This window comes from Eptesicus fuscus, chromosome 1 (genome assembly GCF_027574615.1).
Source record: "Eptesicus fuscus isolate TK198812 chromosome 1, DD_ASM_mEF_20220401, whole genome shotgun sequence".
NCBI classification, from domain to species: domain Eukaryota; kingdom Metazoa; phylum Chordata; class Mammalia; order Chiroptera; family Vespertilionidae; genus Eptesicus; species Eptesicus fuscus.
This window is the reverse complement of record NC_072473.1, coordinates 10,471,652-10,484,578: the sequence shown is the minus strand read 5'-3', so window position 1 is coordinate 10,484,578 and position 12,927 is coordinate 10,471,652. Positions and strand designations below refer to the sequence as shown.

At 38.7% G+C, this 12,927-nt stretch overlaps 1 protein-coding gene and 1 pseudogene across 1 annotated transcript in view; one reads left to right on the top strand and one right to left on the bottom strand.

The window, feature by feature from the left end:
• ADGRG2 (adhesion G protein-coupled receptor G2) overlaps window positions 1–12,927 on the top strand; it is a 117,671-nt gene that overhangs the window by 70,523 nt on the left and 34,221 nt on the right. Inside the window, exons 7-10 of the mRNA XM_054720648.1 lie at window positions 1,481–1,519; window positions 3,406–3,447; window positions 6,116–6,169; window positions 12,717–12,772. Coding sequence (XP_054576623.1) covers window positions 1,481–1,519; window positions 3,406–3,447; window positions 6,116–6,169; window positions 12,717–12,772 — 191 coding nt within the window. The remainder of the gene's footprint in view (window positions 1–1,480; window positions 1,520–3,405; window positions 3,448–6,115; window positions 6,170–12,716; window positions 12,773–12,927) is intronic.
• LOC114227396 (scavenger receptor class B member 1-like) lies at window positions 10,781–12,152 on the bottom strand (annotated as a pseudogene).

Sequence of the window (12,927 nt, the reverse complement as noted above, 5' to 3'; positions counted from 1 at the left end):
TAAATGAGAAAATTCTTATTATCAAGGAGGGAAGACAGCCCTCCATCATTCTAACTGTTCTGTAAGAGAAAATAAATGTTGCCCTGCCAGCATGGCTTAGTGGTTGAGCATTGATCTATGAACCAGGAGGTCACATTCAGGGCACATGCCCAGGTTGCGGTCTCAGTGTAGGGTGTGCAGGAGGCAGCCAATCAATGATTCTCTCTCATCGATGTTTCTATTTCTCTCTCCGTTCCTCTCTGAAAGCAATAAAAATCTATTTTTTAAAAGAAATTTTGACCACATTTTGAGTACCCCATTTCGCTTGCTCACCAACACAATTCCAACACATTTTTTTATATGACAGATTGTTTAAATGTGAAAAGCACATCCAGTGACTTCAATATGATTCAGCATGGATTTGGAGGCACAAAGTGTTCAAAGACAGCCTTTTTACAGATGATTTATCATTTTAAAATAGTATAAAATAAAATAAAAAACAAGCCCCATTATGCTGAAGAAAAGGACAAAGAACTGGGTTATATTCGAGGGAGGTGGGCAGGGCAGCACATTCTGTTCCCTCCCCTTTGTGGGTAGATAGCCTTCCATCTTATTGCAGTCAAAACCCAATACTTTTCACAATCCCTTTAGTCAAAATAAAAGCTCACTATGTGTTTGGCAGCTAAGAGCTAAACAATCATAAATGCAGCTCACACTGATCGAAACTGGTATAAATTCAATTTTGATCTAATGGGAAGGGCCAGGCATTGTCATTTTTATATGCAATTACTTTTTACAGTGAAAGCACATCTTCAAAATAGCTTTGGCAGTAATTTTTGGGTCCTATTTTGTGTGGTTAAAAAGTGTGATAATGTAATACATGCCGTTCCCCCCTAAAGTTTCATCCAGAATAATAAATTCTAGAATGCTTTCCATTAAAATAAATACCAATAGAATAGATTTTAAATTGAATTTTAAGTGAAACAAGATGAAAATGAGGTTTCCCTAAAATTTAGTTGAATATAATCAAGAATTCCAAATTTAAACTAGAATTACTTTCATAAGAATGAACTACATTAGGTAAAAATATATTAAGCAACCAGAGTACTATAAAGTTAGTATTAACTGTAAAAATATCATATCCCTTATGGACTTTCATTATAATAGAGAAAAAAGGACAAAATATTAAACTATATAAATGAGTTTATTTAAATGTAATAATTACAGGAGTGTTGCTATGTTTTAGACATATAACATGTGTTTAGGAAACACATTTTGAACAAATGAATATTTTCTCAGGAATTGTCTCTGGGGGTTGGAGAATGGATAGTGTTGTGAAGGGGAGGGCAGCAAATACATTTGGTAATGTCAGTTGGCTTTTGCAACATGCTCTAACTTCTCCAGGGTTTGGGGAAGAGTGAAATGTTTAGGGAACCTAGGAAGATGCATGTGTTTATTAATCATGCCAATGGTTAGGTTAATTTTTATTATTTTATTTCAGATGCTACTTCAACCGTGTTATCTACTTTAAACAAGACAGGTAATATCAAGTTATTTATAAACATAATATCTGTCTTCTGTGGCTTCTTGAGTTTCTCACTTGTGTGGTCTTTTGGATTAGTAAAGGTTATCTCCTTGCCCACTTCCTATGCCTTCAGCTGTTGATTTATTACTTGTTTTATTTTGACATTGGACTGTAATTCTGGTGTCCACACACTCCTGATCTTCCAAACTGCTATGGCAATAGCACTCCACTTAAAATAATATTTTTAGTATAATAATAATAATAATAATAATAATAATATCTTAGCTCATAAAAATGGAAAATATACAAAAAATAAAGAAAATGTAACTCATCTTTAGTGTTATTTTCCTAAGACTATTACTGTTAATTTGGTATATTTCCATTCAGTATCATATGTACATATACACTGTCATAGTTTAAGTACATTGTTATATCTCACCCTTTTGACTTCATATTAAGTTATAAGTATTTTCTAGAGTCCCTTGCTATTAATGACCTGATAATACTCCATTATCAGAGTTGTTTCTATTTTTTAGTAGAAATTGTTGCTATAAATATCCTTGTGCTAACATCTTTGCATTCATCCTGGTTTCCATAGGATGCATACCAAGGATTGGATTTAATGGGTCAGCATTTTGATATCTTAGAGCCCTTGATACCTACTGCCCAGTTACCTTCTAGAAAGCTTGTACCGGGCATGATAGTGGACATGAATGTCCATGTTGCTGTACCTTTGCTGAAAGCGGAGTCTGTATCATATATTATTAAACTTTCTCTCAATTCCATAAGTTCTATTTTGAATTTTTGATTAGTGAGATTGAATTACTAGAACTAGAAGCTCATTTTGCAGTTGTATCTTGATTATTCTAGAAAGGAAAGTATAGGGTAAACAAAATAATGTATTTAAAGGATTCTTTGTGATAATATAAATGCTAGCAGCCTCTATAATTACCACCAATCATTGCCGATGGGTCAGTCACACATTGAAACAGAAACTCATCAATAACGCACACACAAATGAGGTTTCTGAAAGTGTCACTTTAACGACATAATTCTTAAGTGCTTTTCTAAGATCTGAGCTTTGTGTTTTCTTCAGAATTTGTCATTCACCCTAGGAGACAGAGCTTCTTTATAAATATGTGCCCTGAACACAGCTTCTTCTAATTGACCATCCTTAGAGCCAGGATTTATGAACCTGGTTCTCCATAATCTGGGAAATGAACCATGGGCTCTGTCCCAAAAGTGTGTTGGAAAGATATTTCTAAGATTTGCTTTTTCAGTGTGTTTTAATATTAACCTGTGAGTCACTGACTGAACAGTTATGTCTTGGTTCTGCTGTGAGCCTGTTGTATGACTGTAGTTGGATAGTCTCGCCCTCTCTGAGAATAATTTTATCTATCAATAAGATTGGAATAGTATTGTATTAACTCTTAGAGAAAATGGCAGGGCAATTCCTTGATTGTAGAACATGATAGCAATATTTTAGATTCTGTGCTTACTGTTACCTTTAATTTTTATTCTGAAACACTGCTCTTTACAACCTAATACCTGAAGGTCCTGATAGTGACTTAATTTTACATATCTGAAGTATAAGTCTGCATTAATTTGTCTAGCAGCAGCAGAGCATGGAAACTGCAGTAGAATTACACAAGCAGTGGGTGTGTAATGGGTGTGATCTAACTGGGTAAACATGGGAATCTAAATCCCAGACCTACCCTGTGCCAATGCTATATGACCTGTGTATGTGATTCCCATTCATTCTGCTGAGATGACCAATAGTGTCTTAAAGGTATCAACAGTATGATTTTCTTAGCACTTCACCAAAATTATACTCATGGCAAATTGTTTTTTTAAAAAACAAGCAACAATTCTGCTCTAATATTTAAATTGCTTCTTTGCAGAAAAAACTAAAATCACTATAGTAAAAACCTTCAATGCATCAGGTATGACTTATCAATATCAAGACTTTCTTTTTTTATAACTAAAGTAAAATTAAACAAATGGTTCATGTTAATGTTTTCTTTCTCTCTTTTTCCTACCTTTTAAAAAATGAAACTGGTTTTTAATGAATAGATGTTTATTCACTGGGTACCTGAAGTTGTACTAAGTGTTTGTGGTTATAATAGCAATGATTAGGCACAATGCCCACCCTCAAGAATCTTCTAGTCTGTGCGGTGAGATAAGGCAAATAAACAGATAATTAACATGAACATGTAGTGTGAACATAAAGGCAACTATTTCTGACATGGTTAAGAAGCATAGGAGATAGAAGGACTGACAATTATCAATGGGATGCATTTTATGAAGGAAAGATTCTTAAAGAAGTGAATCCCAATCTCTTTTTTAAGTAATAAAAAAAGATGTGCTTTTAAGTACCTAGTGCAAGACTAGGGATACATGATATACTTAAAAGTTTCTGATTGATTTAAAGCAGAGATTGGCAAACTATGAGCTATGGGCCAAATCCACTTTTTTTTTCTTTTTCGTAAATAAAGTTTTATTAGAAAAGTACTGTGCCCATTTTTTTTTTACATATTGTCTTATGGCTACTTTTCCACTATAATGAATGATAGGGTTGAGTAGTTGCAATGGGGATTAGATGGCCCACAAAGCCTAAAATATTTACTGTTTGACCCTTTACAGACAAAGTTTTCTCACTGATGATTTGAAGGACAACCTGTGGCCATGTACTTGGAGGAAATCCTACCTAATAATAGACAAATATGCAAATTGACCATGCCTTCGCTGTGCCCCCGATTGGCCAGGAGGTGCAAGGGGGCGGGACTTGGGGTGGCCGGGTGGCTGATTGGGCCGGCGGGACACTGAGCTCGCGTTGCCAGCGGCGGCTCGAGCTCAGCGTCTGCGCCATGGCTGTGCTGCGGCACAGAAGGGGCCTCTGGGGCAGCGAGCTCACGTCCCACCGCGGACCATCAAAAGCGGGGGAGCTGGGTGCCTGTCCGCTCAGGCACCAGGCCTTTCAGAAGCCTCTGCTGCGCCGGAGGCTTCTGAAAGGCCTGGTGCACCAGCGGACAGGCACCCAGCTCCCCCCCTAAATGTGCATGATTCAATCATGCACTGGGCCTCTAGTTACAGATATAATAGTCCTAGCAATAGGAAAGAAAATTCTCAGTATAAATAAGCAGAAGACAAACAGCACTGGAAATGAAGGAGCCACTAAAATTTAGAGAAAGATGAGATGTGATAGAATGAAAAGCTTAGTAAGCAATAGACCAATAGTTGTAAGAAACATTAAAGCACTATTACTCACCATCTATATATTGTCTAATTGCATAGTATATTTCTAGTGAGTTATATCCATTAGCAAGTATATTTAAAATGAAATCTTTCTCTTTTGATATGGGTCACTTTGCTGTGGAACAACATAGAACACTACGTGTCTGGTAACTTTTGGCACCTAAATTTAGTTTGCTCACATAGTCAAAACTTTAGCTGAACCATGATGCCTACACACCAAATGTCAACCAAATCATTCTGGCAGACACACTAATTCATACACATTCATATCATACACTAATTCATATCATACACACTAATTTAAATTGTAATTTTAGTTCATGTTCAAACTAGTTCTCTTAGGAAAGAATTAAGCACTCATAAACTGCAAAGGAAATAAAATAGCAATCAAGCACTGTGTACATAATTTTGACAGAACCAGACATAGCAAGATACAAAAATATTCCTTACTATAACAACCTTTTCCCCTTGGTAGTTTGCTTAGTAGCATTTTCCCCTCACATTTAATGAAGATTTCTTATACTCTGCCAAAAGGATGTAATTAATGAAGGAAAGATTCTTAGAGTAGTAAACCCTGAACTCTTTTCAAATCAGAGATGTACTTCTCTTTTCACCTTTGGTGAAAATGTTTTTCAGGTTAATATATCTGGCTTTTTGTTCTAATGTGGCTTGTTTCATCTCCCATTCATCTCTGCCTACTGTGTATGCCTGTGTAGTCTGTTGTCCTGGTCATTACTCCATTTTGTCTTTACTATAACTTTTTTTTAACTGCCTAGTATCACGCATTAGATTGTAAGCTCCTTGAGGGCAGGATCCATATTTAGAACCTCATAAAGCCTACAGAATATGGTAGAAATTAGCAAATATTTTTGAATTTTATAGTTTTGCCCATGTGAAATGATATCATGACTTTGATGTTATTTCACACATACATTTGCATGAGGAGCTGAGACCATCATTAGAATGTACTCCCCTACCTGGAAAGAAAGCAGAATGTAAGAGTAAGGGCTATTTCATTTAAAGCCTATATGAGAGATTTGTATTCATACTGTTCTGTTGTATTGGACAGGAGAGGGATTAATTGGGAATGGGACAAGAAATTACAGGGAGGAGTAGGGGATCAGACACTAACATACTAAAGAATAGTAAAGAATTAAGTTCATAGCTAACCAACTAAGAAATGGAAACTCTCCTTCCTTTAGTCTTTGTGGAATTCATCCAGCCAATTATATCCAACTTATAACATTTTTGGTCCACATTTGATGCTTAAATTTATTAATTCTCTTGACAATGTACTAGTATATACAAGTGAAGGTGTTGACATGCTTAATCAGCTGGGTTGTGTTTCCTTTGCAGGAGTCAAACCCCAGAGAAATAGCTGCAATTTGTCATCTATTTGCAATGACTCAGGTTAGTTCTTATGCACATTATATGTTACCAGATAAATTAGCTTCATAGAGAAAAATGGTTGCTTTTCTCCTGGAGAGTGTGTGACGTGTGCCTCTTTGACCTGTCTCTTTTCATACCACCTGGCTACTATGAATCCTGAATTAAAACAAAAGCAAAGTTTAGATTTGGCTGGAATTATCTTCCCATTGCCTAGTGAAATGAAGGCTTAACTTCTTTAATATGAGAACATGAAGCTGTGCACAAAACATTTTTCACCACAGCTTTAAATCCATAACTAATGCACTTAGCGTTGACTCATGAACATAATTAATAATGAACTTAATTATTGAAAGCCACTTCTTGTATACAAATCCTTCAAGCTTTTCCATAGGACCTCAAGTATTATTATAGCTTAGAAACAGGATATTGTCTTTTTCTAAAACGAAAACAAACCGCTCTACTAGAATGTTGAAAACCTCACGTACACCTAGTTAATTGGGTGCTAATTCCAGGAGTGCCATAGTAGATTTTGCCATCTTGAGCTAAGACTGCCCACTATTTTTAAAAATTGAGATGGAAAATCTCTTGAGAACATGCTATTTTTGAAATGAGGATATTTTCCCTCCTGCCTTGGGCCAGAAAGAATGAAACAACCACTTGTCTCACATTGGTTTGGCTCTCTGGGCTCCCTTCTTTGTTGAAACCTATGAAAGCCGATGTAAAAAACAGAAAAACATGGTGTGGCAGGTCAGAATTGGATCATGGGAAGAGAGAAGAGGAAGGTAACAAAATATTTTAGATTATCCAAGTCTTAGTATGACTCCATTGATATAAAAAGAAATACTCATCAGAGGAATGAATCATTTTATTCTGTTCCCTTTAATCCTATATAATAAAAGCCTAATATGCTAAGTGTCTGGTCATTTGGTCGCCTGTTCAACCAATCAAAGTCTAATATGCTAATGATATTCTAAACCATTCAACTGCTTGCTATGACATGCACTGACCACCAGGAGGAAGACGCTCTGACTGGTAGGTTAGCTTGCTGCTGGGGTCCGGCCGACCGTAACTGAGCAAGATGGGCCAGACACGCCCTGGAGACCTGCCACAGTCCCTCCCAGACTGGCCAACCTCCCGCATCCTTCCCCGCTAATCATGCACTGGTGGAATCCCTTGGCCTGGCCTGCACCCTCTCACAATCTGGGACCCCTTGGGGGATGTCGGAGAGCTGATTTTGGCCTGATCCCGTAGGCCAGGCCAAGGGACCCCACTGGTGCATGGATTCATGCACCGGGCCTCTAGTAGTTTAATAATTTTTTTGAAAAACATAGGAACATTCAGTCAATGGAACTAATGCACATTTGAAAATATACAAAAAAAAAAAAAAGGAGAACATAAGAAACAATTGCAAGTAAAACAAGTTAAGGTTGGATAATTTAGAAAACAAGAAAACTTTCTGTTGAAAGAATGCTCCACAAAGACTTTGTATTTGTGTGAGTGTGAAATTTGCTTATGTGAGCTTTCTCCTGATAGTATGCTCCTGGTAGAATATAGTAGAAAAATATCATCTGGTTTTGATTCAAGAAAAACAACAACACATTTTACTTTCATATATTGTGTAACTCTTCTTCTTCCTCCCTCCTCTTTACTGAATTCTCCATAATTTCATTATTTTTGTGCTTCATCTATATTTGAACTGGTGACTAATGTCTACTTTAGTGTTGTGTTTACAAGATGTTTGATAACTATTTGAAAATTGAACATTTAGTAAAAAATAAAAAAAACTGGTCATCTTGAATAACAGATGTCAGAAAGCTGGTTAGAGTAATGCTTTCCCTAATTAAGTAGATGAATTGATTGTTTGTTTTAGTGTCTGTTGAAAACAACCTCACCAGGGAACCAACTCTTTTGGCACCAGAAATCCCATGATATCCTGCCAGAAACTAGAAGCCTCCACTTCTTGCAGGTTTCAATCTATATTCCTTAAGGGAAATGGAGACTAATGCAGAAATGGGAGCTGACTAGCCACAGTTAGGCTAAAAGTAAAAAGGAGGTTGTTTCCTCGTTGCTCTGCTACTACTGTGCTCCCAGCACATTTATGAACTCACCATGCCCTCAACAAGACTAAAGGATGAACTTGAAGAATAGAGGGGTGAGGGAAAGAAATTATAGGTGTCGACTATATGCACACACACTAAATCAGTTTATACAAGCAAGATTTATTTTCAAAACGTGAAAAGTAATAGCCTGGATGGTGTGGCTCAGCAGTTGAGCATTGACCCAGGAACCAAGAGGTCACTGGTTCAATTCCTGGTCATGGCACATGCTAGAGCTTGGAGGCATGCAGGAAGCAGCCAATCAATGATGTTTCCTTGTCATCTATGTTTCTATCTCTCTATCCCTCCCCCATCCTCTCTGTTTAAAAATCAATAAAATATATTAAATTTTTTTATATTTTATTGATTTTTAAACAGAGAGTGGGGGTAGGGGGGCATTGGGGGGGATAAGGACACATATGTAATACCTTAATCAATAAAGAAATTTAAAAATTTTAAAAATGGATAAGTAATTTTATGCATATATCAAGAGTTTTTACTTTTAATACTTATATACTGTATTAATTGAAATTTCAGTATCAGAGTTGAAGTTCTTGGTAGAAAAGTTGCTTAAACTGATAAATCATGTTAATCTTTGGTCTAATGGCTTTGTTGGCTGTTTTAAGTGTAAGTGGACCATTGGGAACTGGGCTATGGGAATCAGTTGTACTTTGGGGTACAATAAAAAAGATGAGGAGGCCTTCAACACTCTAGCTCAGGAGTTGGTAAACTACTGCCCATAGTCCAAATATGTTTTCCACCTGTTTTTGTAAGTAAAGTTTTATTGGAACACAGCCATGCCTATTCATTTCCATATTGTCTATGGCTACTTTTGCACTACAAAGTTGAATAGTTTCAACAGAGTCTGTAAGACCCACAAAACCTCAAATATTTATTATCTGTCTGATACTTCACAAAAATGTTGGCTGACCTATGCTCTAGTTTGTATGATATCCTTGCCCTTTTGCTAAAGAGGCCAGTTTTTTGTCTCTGTATTATGAAATACACACAATGTACCTGTTAAGGGGTCTCTATTTTATTTGTTTCCAGATACAGTCAAAGGCCCTCCAAGTATACCCTGCAGAAAATAGGTTAACTAAAAATTACTTCAATGTTACCCAACATGAGCATTTATAAAAAGGATTTTCTGGCATATATGGGATGAAAGTCCCAATGAATTATTCAACTGAAGAAAAGATTTGCCCTGCAACCTATTCAGGTTTCAAAGCAAAATCTCAACTTTGTTCCTAGGAAAGATACTGGCAATTGGTAGTTGTAGTTTTAAAACAAAACAAACAAAAAAAAAAAAAAAAAAAAAAAAACACCAGCAAGGAATAAATGGACTTCCATAAGGTTGCTAAGCTTCTGAGAAACACTCTTCCTTCCCTCCCTTATCTATGTAACTGCAAATATAACAACTTTAAAAGATTGTTTTTAAACATTAACTTTAGACCCATTTAGCATCTTTAAAGAAAAAAATTCTGATGAGAAGCATGTAAGAATAAATTTTATTTTCTTCCCACTTTTAGAAAAGGTTTATTTCTTCAATAGTGAATTATTTCTAAAAGATGATAAAACTCATTTTCTTCCAGTAGAAAAGAGACAGAGGCTTGCCCTGAGACCAGAAGCTATGGGTGGACAGGTCTCCCACCTGACCAGACACCCAGGCTGACAGGGCCCAGACCTGTCTACCTCTGGCTTGGCACCTAAAAGATTAGGGCCCTCCTGGAGGGAAACTTGGGACAGAGCCTCCACCACCCCAGCCAGGGAGTGGCCCACTCAGTATACAGGATGATGTCTGTTTAGCTGGAGAGAAGGGGCCCCAGACACCCAAATCCAGTGCCTATGTAGACTTTGGGGAGATCAAAATCCTGTGGGGGATGAGGATACAGTAGGGCAGCCACATGGGACATCTCTCACTCATGCTGGTTTCTGAGGCCTGTGTGAAGGGGCTTTGCCCCCAGCCCAGATGGGTGCAGAGAGGTCAAAGGTCTTGATTCAGGCTGAGCCCTGAGCCCACTGCTCCCTGTGCCCATGGCTTTGGCACAAGAAGTCTACAACTCTTGGGCTGAGTTTCAGGACAGTGGCTCGCCCCTCAGAGTAAAAGCCCAGTGCTTCTGGGTGAACCATCAAACAGGGGCTGCAGTATTTTCAGACTAATGGAGAGGGAAACTGGGGAGAAGTGGCCCAATGGCTGAACAGGCTCACCACAGGGACAGGACCCAATGCCCACACACTTGTGGGTGCCTTGGAGAGAAGGTTCTGAAATAGTCCTTGTTGGGTGAGCCTCTCCTTGAGTCCCCTCATAAACATCTCTATTCGTGAGTGTGTCTGTACATACCTACAGACAGGCATATACATACATGTGTGGGGTTGTATGCAGTGTGTGGACACACTTGTGTGGCAATTGGGAAGCTCAGACTTTATGCCTGGCAGACTGTTCTCTGAGGGAGTCCTGAAGAAGCAGGGTATAGGGGCTGGGGAGCTGGTCTGGCTGAGTGGTTGGGCTAGGCTGGCTCTGAGCATCTCCAGAACCCTACAGTCTTGCTTCTTGCAGAACTGGGGCTGATAACATCAGGGATTCAGAATAGGTCTGTATGGCTTCCTTATCCATTGAGCCCTTTTTACTACTACTCCCAAATAAATAGCATTTCTCTTCCTCAAACCACACTAGTGACAGGACCACTACCTTGATCTTCCCTGTTTATCCAATGCCTTTGACAGCCTTGATGTAGAGGCTCAGCTGTAGCTTCACAGAACAGTTCATAGGGGTTCCTGTGAAAGAGTGCATGTCCAGGGATAGGGAATGTTTTTTCTCATTGGAGTGGAGGCTGATCACTGCCTCTGCCAGGACAGGGTAGGAATTGTAGAAGTGAGGATGGGAAAGAAACAAGGATGCACTGAACCTGCAAATGTTGACATTCTGCATTCCACACTCCAGGCACAGGCAGAAGCCTCTGTTAGGTGGATAGACAGACCCACTGGCAAATAAGGTGTATGAAGCAAAAGGCAGGGATGCCTTTGAGCATGCCTACTTCATTGTAGATGACCTTTATGGTTCAGCAGGCCTCTTTCCTAAATCAGCAGCTATAGAATTCCAGTGATATTCGTGAGTCATAAACAGGGCCCACATCTGCCCTGAAGTCCTGTCAATCATGTTGCATGGATTCGAGTGCCAAAAGTTGAGCTTGCTGAGCCAGTTCCACTTGTCCATGAGGTGGATATGGCTGAAGTTTTTGATCCCTGTGAACATGGTGAAGAGCCCAGAATTGGAGTGGTTGAGCTCAGCAAATAACCCGAACTTGCCCTTTAAGAGGAACATGTCTGGGAAGTATTTATGATAAGGTGCATGAGGGGGTGGTCATAGCCCCACATGATCTTGCCTACAGTGCAGTTCATGAAGGCACACTCACCAAGGTAGTGAATGCCAAGGTCATGAACAGTTTCAGGCCCATAGGCTTATTCTCCATCATCAGTGCTGCACTCAGGACCAGGATGTTGGGCTTGACGATGTAGTAGCTCTCCAAGCCACTGGACTTCTCGCTGGAATTGGAAGTTGCAATACTCGAGGAAGGACACTGTGTCATTGTCATTGAAGGTGATGTTGCTCTTGTGCTGGAACTCCCTTTACACATAGGGCCTGCGCTCCCACAACAGCGGCTTCTTGCCCTGGAGGATCTCCTTGGGGTTGACAATGTCGAAGAAGTAGATGGAGATAGAGAAGGGAACAGGAATCTCCTTCCATATGCCAAAGGACAGGCTACTGGAGTCAATACACACACTCTTGTGGACCTGCAGGTTGATAATGGAGGGCACCATTATGATCACCACAATGCCCAGCATGGCACACAGGAGCCTGGTGAAGTCCAGTGCCCAGCTACGCAGAGCGCTCTGGTGTGGCTGCCCATGTCTGCGTGCCCTGGCACCTGAAGGGAACAGGGTCTTGGTAGAGCCCACAGAGGCTGCGACCCTGGGGCCACTGGCCACAGGGGCATGGTGGGCCTTGGAAAGCAGTACACCAAGGAGTGACCTGGCAGGTGGCCAGCGGTTTTATCGAGGGTGCCTTTGGACAGGTCAAATCCCGGGCACTGGGATTCAAGTAGGCTGGGATAAAATTTCTTGACAAGGGAACAAGCGTTCCCTCTTTCTGCATTCCTACATAAAATTTATAATTTATATCTTCTGAAAATTATATTGAGTAACTTTCTGATATAAAAGAGAGTAGGGGAGGCTTGGGGAAAGTCAATGGGGAAAATGAGATATATGTACTACTATATGTAATACTTTAAACAATAATAAAAGAAAAAAATCTAAAATTAAAAAAAATAAAAGAGAGTAAATGTGAGTAACAGCAAAAAAAATGTGATGAAACTTTGTTTATAAAGTAATTTGATAATCTTTTTCTGTGTGATATTAATACTCAAGCTCTAAGGATGCAAGTCTCAATTTTATTTTTAAAAATTTATTTTTAGAATTTTTCAGAGGTGAGATAATGTTTCAATATGATGAAGAAAGCAATGTTACCCAGGTAGGTTTTAAAGATTTTTCCTTATTACAATCTTAAAAAAATGAATTCAGATGTATTTAATATTTGTTTAAGGCTTAGATTTATGATATTTGGCATATTTATTTACTTTTATGGCCAAGTATAAATAAATTTTCTTGTTGAATCCCTAGTTTTGA